The sequence below is a fragment of the Syngnathoides biaculeatus genome, chromosome 23 (assembly GCF_019802595.1).
Source record: "Syngnathoides biaculeatus isolate LvHL_M chromosome 23, ASM1980259v1, whole genome shotgun sequence".
Classification (NCBI taxonomy): Eukaryota; Metazoa; Chordata; class Actinopteri; order Syngnathiformes; family Syngnathidae; genus Syngnathoides; species Syngnathoides biaculeatus.
The window spans coordinates 12138699-12157397 of record NC_084662.1 but is presented as its reverse complement, the minus strand read 5'-3'; the positions used below and the strand labels follow the sequence as shown (position 1 = coordinate 12157397).

Genomic DNA, 18699 nt, shown 5'->3' with positions numbered 1-18699 from the left:
CAGGAACCTTCGCTGGTTCCGGGTAAGCCATGAAATCAGATTTAGGTTGTCTTATCTTTTCTGTTTGACGTTAGCCACATGAAACCAGTCATACTGGCGGGACTGGTTGAATTTACATAACTGCTCAAGGCGTCATTTTGGGACCTCGTTTGAAAAACGCCACCTTGTTTTCACTCCATTATTGAAGGGTAATTGAAAGCAACTCCGCACTGGTTTGTAATAAGGATAAATATGTATCTTTATATCTGTTCATGAAGGGCTCACTATTAGTATTCTTTAACCTAGATATCGTCAAACGCTTTCCCGCCACCATCCATGTACACAAACATTATGACCCCTTGCACAATATATTGATAGCCAATACAAATATGTAGGTGTTTAATATTTTTTCATTTTTTACATTTACCACCATGAATATTGGGAGCAGTTCTAAATAAGATGCAATACCATTATACATCACTGTAGATGTCAACTACCAACACAAAAAATAAATCAAAAAAAGTACCTCACTTATATTTAGATATGGTCATCAGTGGATAAAATATGAAAGATAATCTGTACAAAGTTCTGTATTTTTTAGCCTAGTGGAAATGGCGGTTGGCTCGCTCCCAGGAACCAAACTTTAAAAAAATGTATGTGTTACTGTGACCCGGACAATTTATTAAAACAGCAAGTCACTATACGCATGACAAATGTGAAAAGCGATTTGACAAGGAAAGTTATGCATCCAATGATCGATGCTATTCCATAAAGCATTTTGCTTTCTGGAAAGCGTTGTCTTACATAATTAAAAGTGGTCTGTCGGAAAAAGAGGGTCTCTGAGAAAAAGCCTTGTCACAATGCGACAACGTTCAATCATCAATTTGGATTTCATCCAGACGAGTAAAATAGTAGTAGACGTGATGTGGAAGATTTGATCTAATTTACTTGATGCTTTCCAGTCATTTATATTCATGGATACATTGCAATTATGTTTTGTATTTTATTTTAATATTTACTCGGCCTGACGGGGGTATGTACCGCAATTTCCGGCCTACAAGCCGCGACTTTTTTCACACGCTTTCAACCCTGCGGTTTATGCGGTGATGCGGCGCTAGCGTTAGCGCACCTGGTTATAAGCCTCGGTACACAGAATGTTTAACGCTAGCGCCGCGCTAACACGAGTTAGCGCACCTGGTTATAAGCCTCGGTACACAGAAAGAGTTTAACTCTATCGCTGCGCTAACACTAGCGCCTTGCTAACCCTAGCGCTGCGCTAACACTAGCGTGAAACTCTGCTTATAACCAGATGCGCTCTGCAGGCCCGAAATTACGGTATATACAAGCATGTGAGCAAGGTGGGGGGGGGGGGGGATGTTAGATAGCTGCAGAGAGCTGAGGTCACAGTTATTTTGTGAAGAGACAAATATATTTTCACTATATTTTGTAACACAAATCCAGTAACATTTTTTTGGCTCACAGCTCAGAACTACGTGATCGACTAGACTAGTCCTGTATAAAGAAATCATCGGAACATCTCAGCGAGGGTCACACACCTTCATCGCAAAGTGTTGCAAGAGGAGCTGGCAATCCATTTCCAATAAGCTTTTGTCCATTTATAGATAAGCGCACTAATAATAGCAGCAACAATAAATGCCCGGCATTGTTTCGGGTTCCAGCCGAGGATAAAAAGAGAGCTCGGAGTATATTTAGGGTTTAAAGTCGGAGAGACGCAGCGTGGGGCCTTTCTTATTTGACAATGGAGTCAGCCTAACGGGCTTTTTGCGAATTGACACGTCTGCCAAAAAGATCAAATTAGCAACGTTATTACCTTAATGTTGTTTTGCTATCGCTGAAAGTTCTCTAAGGTTTTATTGGGTTCTTTCAGGCATCTTTCTTGGATTACTTATGCCAATTAATATTTTGTTATGGTATTGAGACACATCTCTGTTCTATCCACTTTTCTTGTGCAGGAAAATATGCAACAGACAGAGTTTGATAAAAGAGTAGGACACTTCCAATCTCTCAAAAATACAGCTGAGACATAAAAAGCGGCATAAACTATACCAAGCGTTCCTATAATAGAAGCATACATTGTTTATTCTCTCCACCCACATTGCATATGTTTGAAAAATGGATGAAAGCGCAAAGATATCAGATGTCAGCAATGGAAAAATATGGATTGATTTTTCATATTACTTCCCGCACAAAGACCGGCATTATATTGAAAACAGTTCTTAACATGGATTCCTTCCAGATCCAGACTTTATATATATATATTTAGATAGAGTGATCTAAGCAAACACATTTTGTTAAAGCATATGTTATGACATATATATACACACAGCATATACATTTATACACTGTATATACATATTTGAGATCATGTGTATAATAAATGACATTAGCACGTTAGCATGAAACTCACCAACGCCCCGAGACCAAACACTATGAAACCCGACACCGTGTGTAATATACACGGGCTGTTAAATGATGTCTGCAGCAAAACGGTTTAACGGCGCCCGCCGAGAATTTGGATCGAAAGCTGGGATAGACGTCCTAGTGAGGATAAGCGGTGCAGAAAATGGATGGTCGGGATGGATAATTATGTAGAGCAACTGCCAATGACATTAGTTGACAGTCGTATATTAGAATGTTCACATAGATAAGACAATAGATTAGAAAATGAATTTGGTTCAGTCGTTCAAAAAGTGAAACTCGTGAAGTTTATGGATATACCATGTATCCATCCATCCATTTTCTTTGCCGCTTATCCTCACAAGGGTCGCGGGGAGTGCTGCAGCCTATCCCAGCTGTCAACGGGCAGGAGGCGGGGGACACCCTGAACTGGTCGCCAGCCTGGAGACAAACAGTCGCAATTTAGAATGTCCAATTAATTTTGCATGTATTTGGGATGCGGGGGAAACCAGAGTGGCAACCCAGAGAAAACCCACGCAGGCATGGGGAGAACATGCAAACTCTCAGAACTGTGAGGCCAGCGCTTTACCATCTGAGCCCACCGTGCCGCCTACACCATACAAAGAGTTTTGTTATTAATATTTTCAGGACTGTATCTCATGGGGCAGGGGTGCAACAAGAAAAAAAAATAGCATATATTTATATATAATAACATTTTGTTGTTTTAAGTGTTCAGCAAATCTGGATAATCCATTAAATGTCTTTTCTATGAAATTACAATGTTGAGATGCATATGGATATCACTAAAAAGAACTTCGGTAATTTTAACACTTGTAATTAGCTTTGAAATACTTTGCGGGCCTGTTGGAACCCCTCAAAACTGAAGTGCTTTTTTGACGAGCCGTAAGTGAAGGCGCCGCCTCTTGCGTTCCCACATTGACGAGCAGGACATGAAGGCAGCACGGCGGCTTCTTCCCTGATCCTCCACGTGACCGCTGATTGGCCGAACGTGACATCATCGCCGCTCGTACATGCGGCTGAAGGCGGTTTGAAGCCGGGCTTTTAAAGCGACAGACACTCCCACCCGATCCGTTCCCCACCCCTCCCCCACCCCTTGGCTCAGAACCAGACGTCCCGGCTAAAACCACTCCCACTGCAGGGCGGGACCTCACTGTACCCAAAAGACACATTTAATATTAATGAATTCGCGAATTGGCTCCAACTCGCGTCAGTCCCCGCTGCGCGACTACCGGAGGCTGGCGGACTCCCTTCAACATTATTTCTGGGTAACGGCGCAAAAAAAAAAAAAAAAAAAAAAAAAAGTAGCCCCCCCCCCCCCCAAAAAAAAATGTTGGCGACCCACTGCGCGGCGACTGGCTGAATGGAGGCAGCCCTGCCATCGAGCCGAGATCGTCAGTTCCTGGGCCAAAGACAGCGACGCACACACCGGTAAGCACAAATTCAAACGCGCAACTTGGCTAATTACAACTTGACGGGAGGAACACGCTATCGTGGAGATTTCACGTTGGTCCATAATTAATGAAACATGCCCGTGCAAGATATTATTTTATGATTTGATCACGCTGCTTTTTTGATGAAGTTTCTAATGCGGGTGTTAATTACGGATACTGATTGTATTATTTTTTTAATTAGCTCTAGTGGACGGGGCTGACGTGCTCACCTCACTTTGACTCTCGTGTTAAATTCACAGCACGTCCTCATGCCGAGTTTCTTGAATGAATTTGTTCCATGAATGATTTTCCCCTTTGCCTGTGCTGGAGGATGACCGCGGCGGGGCGGAGTGTATGCACGCATGGCGGTGGTCCTTACATAACATTCCGGGATGACATGCTCTGAAAACGAATTTGGCGTCCATCCTTACGTCTCCTCGCTTGTAGGAGAGGTCAAACTGCAGCGTTGCAGTATTTTCCGGCGTTATCTCTCCCAAGTAAAATCTTTGGATGAGACCTGCATCAGAATTGGCCACATTAAAAAAAAAAAAAATGAAGCTTTACAGTAACAAGAGGATGATTCAAATTGAATCGCCTTGAAGAGATTCACTTGAAAGACGCTGTTTGTTTTTTTGCGATTAGTGTGGGCGTCGCTGCTCGTAACGTTTGGCTCCGGGAGCTGCCGTTGATCAAACAGCCGCGTGTTGATTCACGGCCTTGATCTCGCTCAGCAAACGCGCAATTCTTTGAACCGAGCGAGGGCCTTGAAAGTCTCTCCCTTCTGGTCTCAGCGCGGCGTGTTGACTTCTCCGAAGACGTCCAGCCCTCGGCCTCCCCATGCCTCCATCTCCCCTCGACGACAGAATTGTGGTGGCGCTGCCAAGGCCGATCCGACCTCAGGAACTCCAACTGCGACTGGACACCAGCTACCTGGACTCCATCGCCTCTACCAGCAGCGACGATACGGTCATCGGCACCACCGTGGTGAAGATCCGGGCGACGGCCAATCTTGTGACGTATATGCCCTCATCCAAGGGTTCCACGCGTTCTTTGTCGTGTGGATGCAGCAGTGCCAGCTGCTGCTCGGTGACCACCTATGAGAAGGACAGCCCCAGCCTGAACCACAGTCAGGTGAGCGCCAGCAGCCCCAACCTCAGCTATGCCGGACCCCCTATGCTCAGCAACCACGAAGCATTAAGCGCCTCCAGCCTTGCCCAGGGCGCACCCAAGGCGCACGCGTCCACCACTGTGAGGGTCATCCACCCCAATGAGCTGGCCAAGCGCATCACCTGCTGCCCCATGGGTCACCCCGTCGGGCCCGTGCCGGTCATCATCGACTGCCGGGCCTTCACGGAGTACAACAAGAGCCACATCCGGGGGGCGGTGCACATCAACTGCTCCGACAAGATCAGCCGGCGGAGGCTGCAGCAGGGAAAGATCACCGTTCTGGACCTCATCTCCTGCCGGGAGGGCAAGGACTCATTTAAGGGCATCTTTTCCAAAGAAATCGTGGTCTACGACGACAGCACCGCGGACCCCAACAGGCTGGCGCCCTCGCAGCCTCTCCACGTGGTCCTGGAGTCGCTGAGGAGGGAGGGCAAGGACCCCATAATTCTCAAAGGTGAGCGAATCCGTCAAGGCGCGGCCAACGCAAACGCACGACGGGGTGGAAATGGAAAGGGGGGGGGGGTATGGGGGCTTTCCGGCATATTAAGGGATAGAAAGTGTAATTTCATGCGCCTTAGTTTGACTCCGGAGGGAGTAAATCATTCTCGACATCTGAGAGCAACGAGCGGTTTAGAGGCGCGAGGGGCTTTTAGCGCTAGTATAAACCCAGAGGAAAGCGTGAAAGGTTGCATCAGAGAGTGCAGTGTTTGTGTAAAGCCCGTTCAAAAGCTGTGACCTTTCTTGTTTTGATCAGCTGACCCGCCCTGTCGGCAGAATTGCTCATTTAATCACGTGAAACGACTTCTTTAATGTTCCATCTCGCAGAAACGCTTGCGCGATATTAAATTGCGTATTGTTATTATTGCCTTGAACAGAGTACAGTGCGGGATGGGCGAAGCTGCTGTTAGTCAAGGCAGAATGTCGAGTGGCTGACGTTTTCCGCCGTTGGCGCGTCCCTGCGCGCGCGTGTGTGGAGCTAGCGCAGCGTGTTGTGCCGGGGGCTCGGCTCTCAGTCTTCGTTGCGCGTCTAGAAGTGGGAGTGCTCAGAACGCGGCATTTGTACCGAGGCCGTTAAGCGTCATTGCTATGTATAGCGGGGGTCACCAACGGGATGCCGCGGGCCCCGGGGGGTGGCCTCTGAGGACCGCATGAGGAGCCCACGGGCCTGTTGTGAAACACGTTGCTGGTGACGGGACATTGTGATTTCCTAGGAATGCTGTAGGAGTGGTCAGTCCGGGGATGTAAATGCTCTCGAGATTTGGAGGAGTACATCAGAATGACATCCATCCATCCATTTTCTTTGCCGCTTATCCTCACAAGGGTCGCGGGGCGTGCTGGAGCCTATCCCAGCTGTCAACGGACAGGAGGCGGGGTACACCCTGAACTGGTTGCCAGCAAATCAGAATTACACTTAGATATTTATCTTTATTCCTATTTTATTGGATCATTCTTGACGATGGTTGTGAAAAATCAGGATAAGGGGCAGTAGTAGCAGGGCGGATTGTAGGGCAGGTGCCCCCCACATTTTCAGATGAGCAGTAAAATATGCTTAAATAAACCCAATAAAACCATTATGGGATTATTGACTGTCGTGTAAGCGTAAGCATAAGATTGGTGTTGTTACGAGTACTAGTAAAATGCAAAAAAGGAAACACTTATTAATGTTTAATGACATAGGTATAACGCAGTGGACGTTTTGGGGCATCTTTTTTTAAAGTTGTCACACAAGTGTACAAAAACACGTTGTTCACCACAGGTGTCGTATTGCTTTGAATCCGAGTCTGATCGTTGCACGTGGTTCCGTTGTACATTTATCCTCCTTTTCTATGCATCCTTTATTGAGGTTAGTCATTTTTTTTTAAATATAAATGTCACCCCCCGCGCTCTAAAAAATAAAAAGCCAATGAAAAAGATGAATATGCATAGTTAATCCATTGAGATGGGACGCTGCGGCCTATTGTGATATGCTAATACGCTGACAACACAATGATGGTAGAGTAAGAGGTACGTAAAGTTTTATCATTTTATTTTATTTCGGGGGCGGGGGGTGCGATATTGTCTGCGGACCATCCAACATGCAATTATAACCACTTCCTGTCTTGAGTGCAGCAAAGCACACACCTGGATCCGTTTGTCGCGTGTCAGGGAATGATCACCCGATTTTACATTTGTAGGCTTTTAATCTCGTGGACTATTTCCAGATGCCTCCGTCTCATTATTTATTCACAGGCTCGCAAACGTCCTGCGCTGCTACGCTGGCACTGCTTTCACGGCTAGACTGGAGGCAACCAAATTACGTCCCGGTTGACCGGTTTTTGACCTGGCCTACAATTAATCGACTATTCTCTATCAAAGACCCGACGTGGGACAATCACCGCGTTTTAAACTTTTATTTTTTGGGAGGCCAAAGAACTCCAAATTGCAGCAGTGAGACTGAGATTAAGCTAAAACTAAACACACTTGGTTTTATGATATGCGATCTTGAAATATTTGCTGTGGATTGGTGCATTGCTCCCGCGTCAAAAATGAAATGCATCAGGGCTCTATGTTCTGCCCATGTGGATTCAGTTTTGACCTCCAAGTTAATGCAAATAGATTTTCTAAAGAAAATCTTTTTAGTTGACTGAAGCCATGCAAAATTATACGTCTCATAGGAGGCAAACCTCTATGTTCAAAATGTAAAAATATTTACACAAACTAATACATTTGACATGATAAGACATTTTTTCAATTAAAGTGTTGCCGTTTTATTGTTTGTGGAGTTTTTGGTCTGGCATTGTCAGTAAACACATTTACATTGCTTCTATTTCATCAGTTGGATTCATAATCGTCATGATTTTAGGTTTTAGTGGTGTATAAATGCACTAAATTATTAATTACAGATGGGGGGGGCGATATTTCAATAGATCAGATCACTTTCTTCTACACAAGCGTCAAATATCCATAAAGTGCGGACAGGCTGAATCGACAATTTATGACCCCATTTGTGTTTAACTAGAATGCAAATCTCAGCATTCTTCACCGCAAATTGGCATAACCGCACAGCTAAGCAACCAATGAAAATATGATTTATTACATCACAGTTTATTACATACTAGCATTAACGTTATAGAGTCAAATGTACAACAAAGAGCAAGGATGAACTGCAGGATTCTTGAAATATAAAAAAATCAGTTCTCATGCTAAATTGTGTGTTTTTTGTTTTTAAAAATTAAATGCTTGTCGATGAAAATTTATTTTTTGATTGCTTCTGAAAAAAATTATCAATTGGATACTTTTATATTAGAAGAAGTGCGTTATGAACCGCTAAAGCTGTTCTCAATATTGTGGGCAAACTATTGCAATAATATTCCGTATTGTTGCGCCCCGATTATCGGGCGATGCGCGTGAGTGATGGTATGAGAAAGATTTATGACAATCATAAAATTGCTCCCCACCTGCCCAGGCACCAAAAGGGGAAGCTGCAAGGCTGCGCAATGACCTCACATTAAATCATGCGTCGACTCTTGCTCAGTGAACAATATGAACAATAAGTGCACTGACAATGTGTGTGTATGTCAACGGCATTACGGCCGACAGGTGCAAACCAGTTTTATAGGGGTCAAAAGTTCACCCCGAGGCATAATAAATAATAAAAAAAAACGATTCTGTATTAGCTATTGTCTCATACTGTAGCTATTGTGGTAAAGTTTCCACTCGTCTACGAAGACAATATGACGCGTGTTGGGTCGTAAAATAATGCCAATTTTTTTTTTTATACTGTCAATTGCTCATTCCTACTTGCGCACCGAGCGTGACGCATTCCATAAAAGTGGGAAATCGTGAGGAAATTTCTCAACAAGCAAGTTTGGCAGAAAGTCAACAATTCTGCCCCCCAAAAAAGAGGCCAAGTTCTTGTTTGAAGGTGTTTATTGCCACTCCAAGTTGAATTTGGCTCTCAAACTAAAAATACAAAAATTACACCAAGCTACATCACGAAAGTCCGTTAGCATAATGCTAAGATGCTAACACAAAAAACAAAATATTCCGTCGTAGTTGCGATGGTCTTCTGTGTTCCATCATCAAATCTATGTGTACTACGTCTGTATTATTTTACTGCCCTCTGAATTGAAATGTGACATCATCATGAACAAACTAATTCATTTTTTACTAATAATTATAATTATTTGTAATAAATTTTGTAACTTTTTTTCACACGCTTTCAACCCTGCAGCTTATGCGCTGATGCGGTTTATTTGTGCATATATTTCTCACTGCTGCAAGGGGGCACTTGAGCTGAAAAGGTAAGCGTGAGACCGGTGGAATATATGTGCCGAGGAAGTGACTTTTACCGGTCCGGCCCTGTTTAGTGCTGCGCTAGCGTGTTACTGCCGTGTCTCAGTGATTTTTACCAGTATGTTTCTTTTTTTTAACCGGCCCTGTTAGTGCGGCGCTGGTGTTAGCGTTAGTGCGGTGTCACTAGCCTTAGCTTTAGCACGGTAGCACTAGTGTTAGTGTTAGCCTGGCAGCGCTAGCGTTAAACTCTCTGTGTACCATCTTTCTTTCTTTGTAAATATCTCGTGTTTCAATGTCGGTTTCAACGTGGGCACTTGCGGCTTTTACACGGCTGCGGCGTACGTATGTACCAAATAGTATTTGCTTTACAAATGTATTGGGTGAGGCTCTGTAGGCCGTGAATTACAGTAATTATGCAACTACAGAACCCCTTCTCCGTCAGAACGTTTGTGGTACTTTTTGTCTAGCTCACGACCTGTAAGTTTACATCCTTCTGTTTGCAGGAGGCCTTAGCTGCTTCAGGCAGAGTCACGAGAACCTGTGCGAGCATTCGCTGCACCTTCACGAAGGTCTGGACTCGGGCGCAACTGCCGGCCTCTCGGGGCCGCTACCTCACACGCTGCCCTCCACCCCGGACATCGAGAACGCGGACGTGACGCCCGTGCTGCCCTTCCTCTACCTGGGCAACGAGCGCGACGCTCAGGACCTGAACTTGCTGCAACACTTGAACGTGGGCTACATCCTAAACGTCACCACCCACCTTCCGCTTTTTCACTATGACACTGGCCTGTTCATCTACAAGCGCCTGCCCGCCACCGACAGCAACAAGCAGAACCTTCGCCAGTACTTCGAGGAGGCATTTGAATTTATTGGTAGGTCGTATTTATATTGTGCCATATATTTAGCGACAAATAAGTCATGTGTCACAATGTTTTAACACCCATCCATTTTCCGTAGCTCTCGAGTGGGGTTCTAGATACAGTATTTTCTTATCTTATCTTTTTGTCCAGTGGCGCAAGCGGGTCGGTTAGTGGTTAACACGTCTGGCTCACTGTTCTGATTTTATGGTTTTGGATGTTCTCTCCTTAGGGAAATCAAACACTCAAAATTGTCTGTAGTTGTGAATGGTTATTAGCCGTATGTGCCCGATGCTTGATCGTTGACCAGTTCTGGGTTAGCCAAGGGAAGCTGAGGTAGGCTCCAACCCAAACATGATCTTAATAAGGACTACAAAAAACAAATTGAGGGATTTCATTAAAAATCGCCCTGTGCTGGACCCTTGACCAGTTCTGGGTCTACCTAGCGACTTGTCCAAAGCTAGCTGAGGTAGGCTCCAACCCAACTATGATCCTCATGATGAGGACTACAGAAAACAAATTGAGGGATTTCATTAAAAGATGTCCTGTGCTTGACCGTTGACCAGTTCTGGGTCTACCCAGCGACTTGTCCAAAGCCAGCAGAGATAGGCTCCAACCCAACCACAATCTTAATGAGGACCACAGAAAACGAATTGAGGGATTTCATTAAAAAATGTCCTGTGCTTGACCGTTGACCAGTTCTGGGTCTACCCAGCGTCTTGTCCAAAGCCAGCAGAGATAGGCTCCAACCCAACCATGATCTTAATGAGGACTACAAAAAAACGAATTCATTAAAAAATCTCCACTGAAGACAAAGCCAATACAGTGGAGCCTCCTCATTCTCCAGCAGGTCGCACAGACCTTGGGGGAATGTCTCCCCAGTTCTCCAAAAGGTCTCCGTTGAAATCGGACGTGTTCAAATTGGCTGCTACTCCTTGGTGAACTTGGTTAGCCTCCAGGAGATGTTGCAGAAACGCCACCAGGTTGCCAGTTCGCCCGTCTCTACACTGTATTGACCGTTGATCAATTCAGGATAAAGTCTAGGTCTAGTCTAGATAGGATCCAGTTCTCCATGACCCAAAACATGACAAGTCCTATAAAAAATGGATTTGACTGATTTCCCTTTGGTTTTTATGTTGCTGTGTTTCAGAGGAAGCACACCAAGCCGGTATGGGCCTTCTGATCCACTGCCAGGCCGGCGTGTCTCGCTCCGCCACCATCGTCATCGCCTACTTGATGAAGCACACGTGGATGACCATGACGGACGCCTACAAGTTCGTCAAGACCAGGCGCCCCATCATATCGCCCAACCTGAACTTCATGGGCCAGCTGCTGGAGTTCGAGGAAGACCTCAACAACGGAATCACGCCACGGATCCTCACGCCAAAGCTCGCGGGAGTGGAGACGCTTGTCTGAAAACCGCTCGCATCACTCGCTGGGTATTGAGTTCGGAATGTGAGTAAGCCACTTTGTTTTTTTTCTTCCCTTCTTCTGAATCTCCCCGCCCGTGCTCGTCTCGGACTCCGCAGAGCGCCAAAGCGGTGGGTCAGCAAAGCCGTGGGTCAGAACTGATGAGGAATGCCAAAATATCCCGACTGTTTGGACCTGGCCCACGTCCTGGAGGAGAGAGAGTTGAGATGTTGGGACTGAGGTGGAGGGTGGGGGGGTGCGAGAATGTGCTTGCTTGGGAAAGTTCCACGTGGGACCGCGGGGGGAGGAGAGAAAGCGTGAGGCGGGAGACGTTCACGCTTTACACTGTGGCACACATGTTGGCGGGCCTGGCAAATGGTGGTGCCGGTCAAAAAAAAAAAAAAAAAAGAGAAGAAAATAAACAGTTGAAGACACGTCTGGTGTGTTAATGTTCTATTTTTATAAAAGGGGTGACCATGACAAGCCCAATATGGCTTACTGTGCAATAATTTCTGAATGGAATTGATCTCATGTGTATATATTGGAAACATTTCCAGCTCTCGGCTGAATATCGGTGTCATGTAACGAATACTTCTTGTGTGCGGTGCTTTTAAGCACTTATTAGGGATGGGTGTTACATTTTATGGTTGACAATTAGGAAATCTACGGAAGGAAATATGTGCCACCAGGATTTGAATTCAAAATGTAAAGTGATCATATTTTTAATGTTAACAATTCAACTGGCTACAATTCGCCGTCTGTGCCACCAGGCGGGGTTAGTTCAGGTCAGAACCGAGCACCCGGCCAATCGCGGTTACGCTTTCTTAGTCACGTGACGTCACATACGAAGAAAGCGTAACTGCGATTGGTTGGCTGTTTGGTTCTGACCTGAAGTAACCCCGCCTGGTGGCACAGACGGTGAATTGTAGACAGCCAATTGTAGCTGGTTGAATTGTTGACGGCGGCACGGTGACGCAGCCCGTAAAGCGTTGGCCTCGCACTTCTGAGGACCCGGGTTCAATCCCGGACCCGCCTGTGTGGAGTTTGCATGTTCTCTCCGTGGCAGCGTCGGTTTCCTCCTTGCACTCCAATTTCCTCCCACATCCCAAAAACATGCAATATTAATTGGACACTCTAAATTGCCCCTAGGTGTGACTGTTATCTGTCTCCATGTGCCCTGCGATTGGCTGGCAACCAGTACAGGGTGTTCCCTGCCTCCTGCCCGTTGACAACTGGGATAGGCTCCAGCACTCCCCGCGACCCTTGTGAGGATAAGCGGCAAGAAAAATGGAGGGATGGATGGTTTTGGAATCAGAAATCAGGGGTAATGGCTTTTTCAACTATTGTTGATGTTTGGTAAGATAAAAATGCTTGCAGTATCTCAACGTCATCATTTATGACATGAGAATTTTAATTTTTATCCAGTTTGAACAAAAATTATAGAAGCTGATACACACGACTTGTCTTCACGGGCCACATAAAATCATGTGGCAAGCCGCATCCGGCCCCCGGGCCTTGAGTTTGACACCAATACCTGACACCTTTAAACCATCCCAATTCAAATGTTCCTTCGGGTCCAGCTGGAACGTGCACTGGCGTGGAAAAAAAGATTTGAAAATCTAATGAATGACGGGCAAAAAATGATGTGCCTCAAATGGGATGGGCTTCATTCAGCACTCCATGCGACCCTCGTGAGGATAAGCGGCAAAGAAAACGGACGGATGGATGCATGAATTGTTGAAATTGTTGAAAACTGAAATACAACTATTGAAAATGTGATCACTTTACATTTCAAATTCAAATCCCGTTTTCTGCGGCATTTCAAATTCAGATCCTGGTGGCACATATTTACTTCCACAGAAATCATCTATTTCATTCATATTTTCGTCATGTCGCCTAATCTTCCGAGCCTTGTCTCAATGTCAGAATCACGTTGCTGACGTGTTCTCGGGACAGCAAACTGGACTGAATCGACAGCATCTCTGCTATATTTTTAATCAATTGATTTAATACAAGATAAATTAAGAACGAGTTCAATCAAATTTTTGAAATTAATCCATTTAGTATGCCCATCCCTAATAGTAACAGGAACAGATGTTTAAGAGCAGTAGTTCTCAACTGTTGTCACGCCGGGACCCTTCATTATTAAAAAGTCGCGACTCACAACTCAGAATAGAACAATCAAGAAAATAAAATTTTAGAAAAATAGCCTCTAAAAGCATATGCACATCATAATTTTAAACACCATTTCAAACGAGTCCCAAAAAGTCCAAATACACTTGCACATTGATTTAAAAGAAGTTACGGGGCCGTCGCTAGGGCGCAGCTGCTGTATTTGCCAAAGATGGCCGCTTTAATGAGTGAATAAACGATGTGAATTTAAATTAAAAAAAAAATTAAAATGCAGGTTTTTGTATCTTTTGACTGGCATTGTGTGATGAAATTGAATTTCAAGTTTGTCTTAATTCTTAAGTCAAGATAGCGCGCGAGACTATACGCGCGACATTTTAGCCCGCGACCCACTTTTTGGTCCCGACGCAGCAGTTGAGAGTCACTTTTGCATCTTTTTACCAAAATAAACAACAACAACAACAACAAAAGAAAACAGGGCTACCGGAAATATTTTAATGGAACAAAACAGACGGATTTCACTGCCTGCTTTTCTTGCTTTTCTCATCTCGACTTTTTGCTTTATGCTAGCTATGTTACAACATGTTATTACTGTGTATGTGTTTGTGTGCGGCTATGTAGCCCAAATATGTATTTTAACCCCTGTCGTTACGAGCTATGGTATTATGGTATGGTATTACACGGTAATACCCCCCCTCCCCCCGGCAAGCGTGTCGTGACCTTTCAACTCTTGACACTAAGCGACAGCCGAGTGCGCGTTTCTGCCCGACGTGGGCAAAGTGTCGCTTTCACGCGCTGTTCCTCGTGCCTCGTCCGATGCCTTAACTCTCGCAGACGAATGCAGACCACAGTGAAGTCTTACCAGGGCCCGAGATTAAAACCCTGGTTTGCCCTTGAGCAGGGGTGTCAAACTCATTTTTCTCGCGGGCCACATTGTTTTTCCGGCTTCAAAAAGATTTCGTCAACTAGTTTTGGAATCAAAAATCGAGGCTAATGTGTTTTTCAACTATTAACCTTTGGTGACACAAAAAATGCTTGTAATATCTCAACTTTACCAATTATGATATGTGACAATTTGAAATTTTGGTACAGATTTTTTTTCTTTTTTTTTTTTTACAAGAATCATGGAAATTGACACTCTAGATGTGGCTCCGCGGGCCACGTAAAATCACGTGGAGGGCCGGATCTGGCCCCTGAGCCATGAGTTTGACACCTGTGCCCTAGAAGAATATGTACAACAAGAAATAACTGTAATTTGTACAATTTTTACTTTCGAGTTATGGAAACATAGCTGAACCAGTTTTTCTGCAAGTTCTAGGGGGAAATCTTGGGGCAAAGTGACATTTTTCGGCAATTCTCTGCCATTGTTTTGGGGATGTGCTGCTTCATGGAGCTCTTAAATATGGATGCACACCATTTTTGCTGCCATTTTATATCAAATTATTATGATTTCTGTTGGTAAATTTGCGGAGAAAAAAAATATAGGTAGCCATTCAGCCCAGTGATTAATACCGAGGGCAAATTTTGAGGCGACGAGAAAGTAGCAAAATAATCAAGAATTGGGAAAATAATGCTGCATAGGATTGCTGTTCCTCAAAATTGTCTAATAAGATTAAGAATATGAATTATTTTCACGCTGAAAAAAAATGGGCATGGTGAAAAACCTTTACGGGTATTTTTAACCCTGATCTCTGCGCAATATTCCTTTTGTTAGTTCCAGTTAGAATAACAATTTCAAACGTGGTCGCGATATGAATCACGTCGAGCTGAACTGCGTGTAACTGTGAGTCATTGAAATTTAAAACAAAAAACAACAAAAAAAAGATGAACTGTAAATGCATCTCTATGCTAAATAGTTTAAAAATAATACGCCCACACGCAAAGTTTTATCCTCAGCCGCCTCGGTCAAAAATGTTCATCTTCGTTGACTCATTGTGGAAACAGGTTTTACTTACTTCCTGTTTGGCGAGAGAATTACTGAAGATGACGACAAAGTGGACGATTAAAAAAAAAAAAAAAAGAAAGATGAAAGAAAAAGATGATCGCATTTGAAAGGCTTTTCATGTAAAATACTGAACACGCTGACGCCATCCTCACAAGTGTCGCTTTCGGTTCTCATCCTTCGCCACTGTTTATTTTCATTTCATTTGATGCATAAATGAAGTGCAGCCATGTACAAGTGACCAGCTGTTGCCCCCTCCCCAAAATAAAAAAGGTACCAAATATTAATTTAAAGCAGAATTCACTATAACTGTGGTCTGGCTTAGTGGTCATTAAATATAACATTCAGTCACTAAAACACTTGCTTTTGTTCCTCTCTTCAAGAATGTCAATAACTTTTTGGCCGCTCGATTATGTTAAGACAGGGCTGTCAAATTCATTTTTTTGTCGCGGGCCGCATTGGAGTATAAAAAATATTTCTTTATATCGCTTCCTCATATTCAGACACTAAATTTATGAACCAAGTTTGGAATCAGAAATCAAGGTTGATGGGTTTTTCAACTATTGTTGATGTTTGCTAACACAAAAATGATTGCGATATCTCAACGTTATCATTTATGATATGACAATTTGAAGTTTTGGTCCAGATTTGAACAAGAATCATTAAGTTTGACGCGTATGATTTGCCTTTGCAGGCCACATAAAATCATCTGGCAGTCCAGATCTGGCCCCCGGGCCTTCAGTTTGACACCTGTGTTTTAAGGTAAATTTGAAAAATCATAAATAGTATATTTTAGGACTAAAATCATTTGGCTGAAGTCATAACTTTATCATAGCTAAAAATAGGGCTGCTAATTTAGGACATAAAGCTCATTAGATGGTTTGTGTAAGAGATTTTTGAGTACTGTATGTTTTGCATACCCATACGGGGGAAAAAAGGGCATCATATGGAAAAGTACGAGATGATGTAAAAAAGCGCGACAGTAAATTTCATATTTCCCCCTGGTGAAAACAAAAGAAAAAAAAAATCATGCTATGCAAATGAAAATGTTGCAGTTTTTTTTTTTTTTTAACAAATTAATTGTCGTCGTTTTGAGGGGATGTTGCTGCAACTCTTTGCCGCATGAACGAGAGTTTGCAATCAGTGCGGATTATTTTTTTAAAAAAAAATTTTTGTTGTTGTGTGTGTGTTCTTTTTCAAATTCAAGTGTGCTGACGTGTATCATTGTGTCTGTGTCAACCGGTGCTGTGAAACTTGTAACTATTTAGCACGTTTGTAGCTTCGGCGTTTGTATTCAGCGATTAGCCTTGGGCAAAAAAAAAAAAAAAAAAAATGAGAGCTTGCCACCTGAGCCAACGTTATTTACAAATAATGTATGTTGTTCTTTTTGCTACACATGGCTTTTATTATTATAATTTTTTTGTTTTGGTATGCACTGATCTATAAGACCATGTAAACAGTGTAGTTGTGTACTTTTCTCTCTACTTGAGGAAATGAAGCATGCTATTCGCTCCTGGTGTGTGAAGGACTCTCGCAGTCCATCTGGTGCTGTCTATTTCCCGCGCTGCTTTTTATTTTATTATGATGATTATTTTTTTTTTAATGCATTACAACAATATCATACAGCGTCTCTGCTCTGGGCTTCATTAGAATGATTTATAATGCTATGCTGTACATTTTTTCTTTGTCTCTGATCAACTGTCAAGTGTATGCAGTACAACACGCGACTATATTTAAATATGTATATTTTTCTTTGTATGCATACATTATATTCTGACTATTTTTGCACTGACCTACGGACAAATGGATTTATTTTTCTCCACAAAGGGTGCTATTCTAACGGAGGCCTTGTCCCTCACCTTTATGCATGACTCGCTCTTCAACCCGTCTGTCATCCCTCCTCTTACTATCGTTACTCCTCCGACGATTCCCACTGAAGCACTGTAATTTTGTAATCTCTACTTGTGAGCTTTGAAAATAAACGGGGAGGTTTCGAGTTTGGGTTGCTTTTTTTTTTTTTTTTTAATTTCTTTTAAAAGATCCAAACGGTTACGGCGGTCTGCACCAAACGCTTTACGTGGCTTATTGCCAGGGTACTTCCTTGCATTCTTTTTGTGCAGCGGGACCAGACGAAAGGCCTTTTCTAAACTCCCGTGAATTTAATCCATCCATCCATTTTCTTTACCGCTTATCCTCACAAGGGTTGCGGGGAGTGCTGGAGTCTATCCCAGCTGTCAACGAGCAGGAGGCGGGGTACAACCTGAACTGGTTGCCAGCCAATCGCAGGGCACATGGAGACAAGCAGCCGCACTCACAATCACACCTACTGGCAATTTAGAGTGCCTAATTAATGACGCATGTTTTTGGGAGGCGGCACGGTGGGTCAGCTGTTAAAGTGTTGGCCTCACAGTTCTGAGGACCTGTGTTCAAATCCCAGCCCCACCTGTGTGGAGTTTACATGTTTACATGTGACATTAATTAGACACTCTAAATTGCCCATAGGTGTGATTGTGATTGGTTGGTTGGTCTCTATGTGGCCTGCGATTGGCTAGCAACCAGTTCAGGGTACACCCTGCCTCCTCCCTGTTGACACCTGGGATAGGCTCCAGAATTCTACGTGACCCTCGTGAGGATAAGCGGCAAAGAAAATGGCTGGCTGGATGGATGTTTTCGGGGTGCGGGAGGAAACAGGAGTGCCCGGAGGAAACCCACACACACAGGCACGGGGAGAACATGTAAACGCCACACAGGCGGGGCCAGGATCGAACCCGGGTCCTCAGAATTGTGAGGCCAATGCTTTCCAACTGTGCCGCCTGAATTTAATTCATTAAACAAAGAAACAAAAAATGCTTTCCAGAGGTCCAATTCTTACGCCATTCATGTATTAAAAAATATTTGGGTATTTTTTTCCCCAAGATTGTGATTATTTTTGTATATTTTCACATCACATCAAGGCATATTTTTAAGAAAATTGTGGACAATTCAACCTTGTTGGAGTCTGACTTTCGAGGTTCCATCTCCTTTTCGCCCAAATGACGTGAATCTACGCAATTGCTTTTATGATCGTACG

General features: G+C 43.8%; 1 protein-coding gene across 2 annotated transcripts; it reads left to right on the top strand.

Annotated features, from left to right (window-relative positions):
- Positions 1 to 3551: 3551 nt before the first annotated feature.
- On the top strand, positions 3552 to 17612 carry dusp10 (dual specificity phosphatase 10). Of its 2 annotated transcripts, XM_061812649.1 has the most exons (5): positions 3552 to 3846; positions 4640 to 5469; positions 9794 to 10162; positions 11298 to 11602; positions 11677 to 17612. In XM_061812649.1, the coding sequence occupies exons 2-4, from the start codon at positions 4686 to 4688 to the stop codon at positions 11561 to 11563; spliced, it is 1419 nt and encodes a 472-aa protein (XP_061668633.1). In that variant the 5' UTR covers positions 3552 to 3846; positions 4640 to 4685; the 3' UTR covers positions 11564 to 11602; positions 11677 to 17612. The 2 variants fall into 2 exon arrangements, with proteins under 2 accessions (XP_061668633.1, XP_061668632.1); XM_061812648.1 differs by having other exon boundaries at positions 3555 to 3846; positions 11298 to 17612.
- Positions 17613 to 18699: the final 1087 nt, after the last annotated feature.